This window comes from Petaurus breviceps, unplaced genomic scaffold (assembly GCF_028583685.1).
Source record: "Petaurus breviceps papuanus isolate PSGF00001 unplaced genomic scaffold, PetGlider_PUasm1.0 350, whole genome shotgun sequence".
In the NCBI taxonomy this organism is placed as follows: domain Eukaryota; kingdom Metazoa; phylum Chordata; class Mammalia; order Diprotodontia; family Petauridae; genus Petaurus; species Petaurus breviceps.
Genome location: NW_027186199.1, coordinates 2020626 through 2025143, shown reverse-complemented (window position 1 = coordinate 2025143; position 4518 = coordinate 2020626). Strand labels below are relative to the sequence as shown.

The 4518-nt window shown below is 41.7% G+C and overlaps 1 protein-coding gene across 1 annotated transcript in view; it reads left to right on the top strand.

The window, feature by feature from the left end:
* The first annotated feature begins 200 nt into the window (after positions 1-200).
* Positions 201-4518, top strand: part of IQANK1 (IQ motif and ankyrin repeat containing 1) — a 44154-nt gene continuing 39836 nt past the window's right edge. Inside the window, exon 1 of the mRNA XM_069096985.1 lies at positions 201-363. Coding sequence (XP_068953086.1) covers positions 201-363 — 163 coding nt within the window. The remainder of the gene's footprint in view (positions 364-4518) is intronic.

Here is a 4518-nt window from a genome sequence, read left to right as displayed (position 1 = left end):
TGTTTAGTGAAATTGTTGAATCCTTCCCTGATGAGGGATCCCCTTAATGGAGGAGTGTTGTGCGTTTGCTAATTAATGATGTTGTGTGTGGGTTTTTGCTGCTAATAATGGTGCATGTGGAGTTGACTTGTTAAGGCTGTTGAGTGCAGGGGGAACTCATTAAAGGTAGACGCTGGGAATCTTTTAGGAGCCCCATAAACATGACTGTGACTCCTGGGGTGGGGCACTGGGGGCCATACTTCCCATTCCTCTTACTAACAACCATCTTTCCCAAACCAGAGAAGTCATCCAGTCGTGTGAAAACTACTGAAAATACCAAACAACCTTTACCTTCTGCTCCAGACAAACCCACTCGACCCAAAGGTAAGAATAGGTACAGAGTTATCACAAATGCAAAGGCTCCTGGAGTGCTAGGCTGTGTATTTATTCTTAGAGTGAGGGATCCCCAAGTGCAGGGCTATGTCTCTCTCCTCACTAGACAGTGGAACTCAGTCTAGGTGAGATAAATGGGAATTAAGTAAAGGCAGACTCAGGAGAAGTATGGGGGTGTTTTGGGTCTGAAACTCAGTCTTCTGTTTATATATGTGTCTGGGTAGATTTATATGTATATCAATGTCTATGTCTCTGAGTGTATGTCTATGTGTGTCTACGCATGTGTGTGCATCTATGTCTTTGTGTGTAGTCTCCCTCTTCTGGCTGGAGAGAGAAATGACCATCCAGCTCTGCGCTTCTGGGATCCATAATATATATTGCCAAGCTTTCCCTAACTGAGGGTGGTGCAATAAATAGAGCACTGGACCTGGAATTAGGAAGACCAGCATTCACATCCAGCCTCAGGCATGTACTAGCCTTGTGAGCCCAGGCAAGTCATTAAATCTCTGTCTGCCTTGGTTTTCTCATCTGTAAAATGGGGATAATGATAGCACTTGCCTTTTAGGGTTGTTATGAGGCTCAAATGAGATAATATTTGTCAAAACAAAACAAAACAAAATGAAAAACATTTAGTACAGTGCCTGGCACACAGGGGACACTGTATAAATGATTATTCCCTTTTCCCCTTATACATTACTCTGGGCATTGACATTTCCCATCTTCCCTCTCCATTTCTCTATATCCTGAGGCCCTTTTCTCACTTAAGCTCAGACATCACATTCCTCATATTCTGTAATAACAGTAAAAGGATTTGTGCCTTTGCAGGGTTGAACCTGAACATTGGAGTAGCAGGAAATCTTCCATATTTCAAGGAATAAAGTTAGCAATAGAATGTAATGAAGAGATCAAATTGTCTAACCCTTTTATTTTAAAATAGAAAAATGAGACTCAAAGTAGCTCCTAGAGTTACCTAGGCCTAGCCTGGACCATCACTGTTCCTGCTAGGTCAGGCACACCTGGCTACTTTGCCCTTAATGAGAGAATGTTCTCTGCCACAGATTCCTTCCCTTTCCCTTCTTTCCCTGCTTCCCTTCCACCCCATCAAGACAAAGCTGATTTGGAATTTGCTCACCCAGGCTCGATCAAGCGCATTGGCCTGTTTTTCTAATTCTAGGCTCAGTCTCAGCCAATCAGGAGGCCCCTTGATGACATGGAGGACTGTGGTATTCCATTAGTAGCACTATAAAATCACTTGACTAACTTCCCATTTAGTGGGAAGGGGAAATGTACTATTACGTAATTTTTCCACATTACCTCAAAAATCAGAATAATTAAGACACATAGGTTTATACCCCATCCCTCATCAAGGATAATTTTGTATGTTCACCAAAAAACAACCCCTTTCACAGCCTAGCTACTACAGGCCTCTATGGGATAGAATCACTTCATTTTCCTAGTTCACATCTGTCCTGATTGCCATGTGGCTGTCAAAGATGCCTAGTTGCCATATTCCTCACCTAGTAATTCTACAAGAATATTTAGCATGTATTGTAGACTGAGCCTGCCTCAGGTTGATCCATGCTTCATTTTCAGAATTGGAATAGCATGAGACATTTGTAGAGCATCTAACAATTAATAAAAGGAAGTTCACTTAGTTTAGTCAAAGCAGGGAAGATCTCAACAAGGAAACAGCATCAGTTCATTTGGTCGCACCTTCCTTGCCTCTGTGTTGGCCTTGCTGGTTTAAAGCCTAAGGGAAAAAATCCTGAATCCTTGGGTGATGGCCACCAGGGAGCCTCAAGGACATTTTCAAGTAATTTAAATGAAAAATTAGCCTACACATTTTATTCCTCATTATTTCATACTTTTCTAAAATGAAATATTGTTTGAAGAACAACTTTGAATGACTAAGTTATTTTGAGTATTATAAATAATCAGATCAACTACAAATGACCTATGAAGGAAGATGCTATCTATCTCCAGAAAAAGAACTGATAAATAGAAGTATGGTTTTATATAGATACACACACATATACATACACACATATCTGTGTCAAATGGTAGCCTTTTCTAGTGTGGGATAGGGAGGAAAGGAGAGAAAAAAGTGAAAAGTGCACAGCAGAGAACAAAAAAACTCAGAAGGAAGCCCAGAATATCAGGGTAGTTTTAGAAACTATGTGTAGTATTTATTATATAGTTGGGTTTTTTTTAAACCAATGTGAAATGGAGAGTCATGGTTTAATATTGAATACTCTTTTTGTCTTGTGCTGTGTACATGGAAATGTTCCTTTTGTCTTTTAATTCAAAATGAATTTTAAAAATTTTGAAAAGAAAGAAAAACTTGCCTAGCATGCATAGGGTGGGACCTTAGGATATTACTCTTACCATAACAGGGAAAATGAGACTATGGCCACTTAGTAAAGAGAGCTTCGGTCCCCCGAGGCTCTATCCTAGTGCCTCTTCTCTTTTCCTTCTGTACTACTTCACCTGATGATCTTATCAGCTCCCATGGTGATACAGTGTCACCTCTATGCAGATTACTGGCACATCTTCGTTGCCAGCTCTAACTCTCTTTCATGCCTGTTAGCCATCTTGAACTTGATGTCCCCCACACATCTTAAACTCAGCATGTACAACCAAACTCATTAGCATTCCCCCTAAATCCTCACCTCTTCTTAATTTCTTTATCACTTCTGAGGACACTACCAACCTCCCAGTTTCCCAGGCTCAAAGCCGAGGTATCATCTTCAATTCCTCATTCTCACCGCCCCACCACCACCACCCATATCCAGTGAATTGTCAAGTACTACCTTTCTACCTTCATAATGTCTCCTATATGACCCATTCTCTCCTCTGACACACAACCAGCACCCTGGGACAGGCCCTCATATTGTTGTTCATCCATCGTTCCCGTAGAGGACCAATGACATCATGCCTTGCTGTCTTGACTTGCCCTTGATTTGGATTTAAATGATGCAGAGCTGTGCAAAGTCATCTGCTTCACTCTCTACTCCAGAGTCATCAAAGTCCAATGGCAAGACAAAGGTCAAGACAACCGGTGATGGCCCAGAATGCAGTGGGTGACCTTGGCTTCTTACATTAAGGTCTTTCCTAGGTCTCAATTTGTCTGAGTAGAGCCTCATAACCTGATGCCTGGATTAGTGCAACAGCTTGCTGATTGGTCTCCCTGCCTTAAGTCTTTCTTCACTGTAATACATAATAGTAGCTAACATTTATATTGCTGTGATGAATGCTCTACATCTCATTTGACCCTCACAGCAATCCTGGGAGGCAGGTGTTATTATTATTCCATTTTATAGATGAGGAAACTGAAGCAAACAGATTAAGTTAATTGCCCAGGATCACATAGCTAGTCTAAGGTCAAATTTGAACTCAGATCTTCCTGACTCCAGGAATACTATATATCCTCCACTCAGCTATCAAATTTCCTAAAATGCAAATCTGATCATATCACCTCCCTATTCAGTAAACTCTTGTGACTCTTTATTGCTTCCAGTATCAAATATAAAACCTTCTGTGTCTGGTTTTTTTAAACCCTTCATTACCCTTCCTACCATTCCAATCTTCTACACCTTATTCCCCTCCATTTACTCTGCAATCTAGTTACACTGGCCTAATTGCTGTTCCTTGCATATGGCAGGCTGCCTCCTGACTCCCACATTTTCACTGGCTTTCCTACATGTCTGTAATGCTCTCTCTCCTTTCTATGTCCTCGATTCCCTGCCTTCCTTCATCTCTCACCTAAAGCCCCATCTTCCACAAGAAGCCTTTCTTAAACCTCTTTAATCTTAATGACTTTCCTATGAGACTGAGATAATGCTTGTAAATCATTTAGCACAGTGCCTGGCACACAGCAGGTGCTTAATCAATACCAGTTGACCTGTTGACTAGCCATGCCTCTTATATAAGATGTATAGTGAAGCTGGCTTGTTAACACTGAGTCAGCCAGAAGGAAAGTGTGAGAAACAGCAGTGAGCAGGAGATGGAATTATTCAGGGGGAAGGAAAGAAGGAAGGGAGGGAGGGAGGAAGAGAGGGAGGGAGGGAAGGAGGGAGAGAGGGAGGGAGGGAAGAAGGAAGGAAGGAAGGAAGGAAGGAAGGAAGGAAGGAAGGAAGGAAGGAAGGA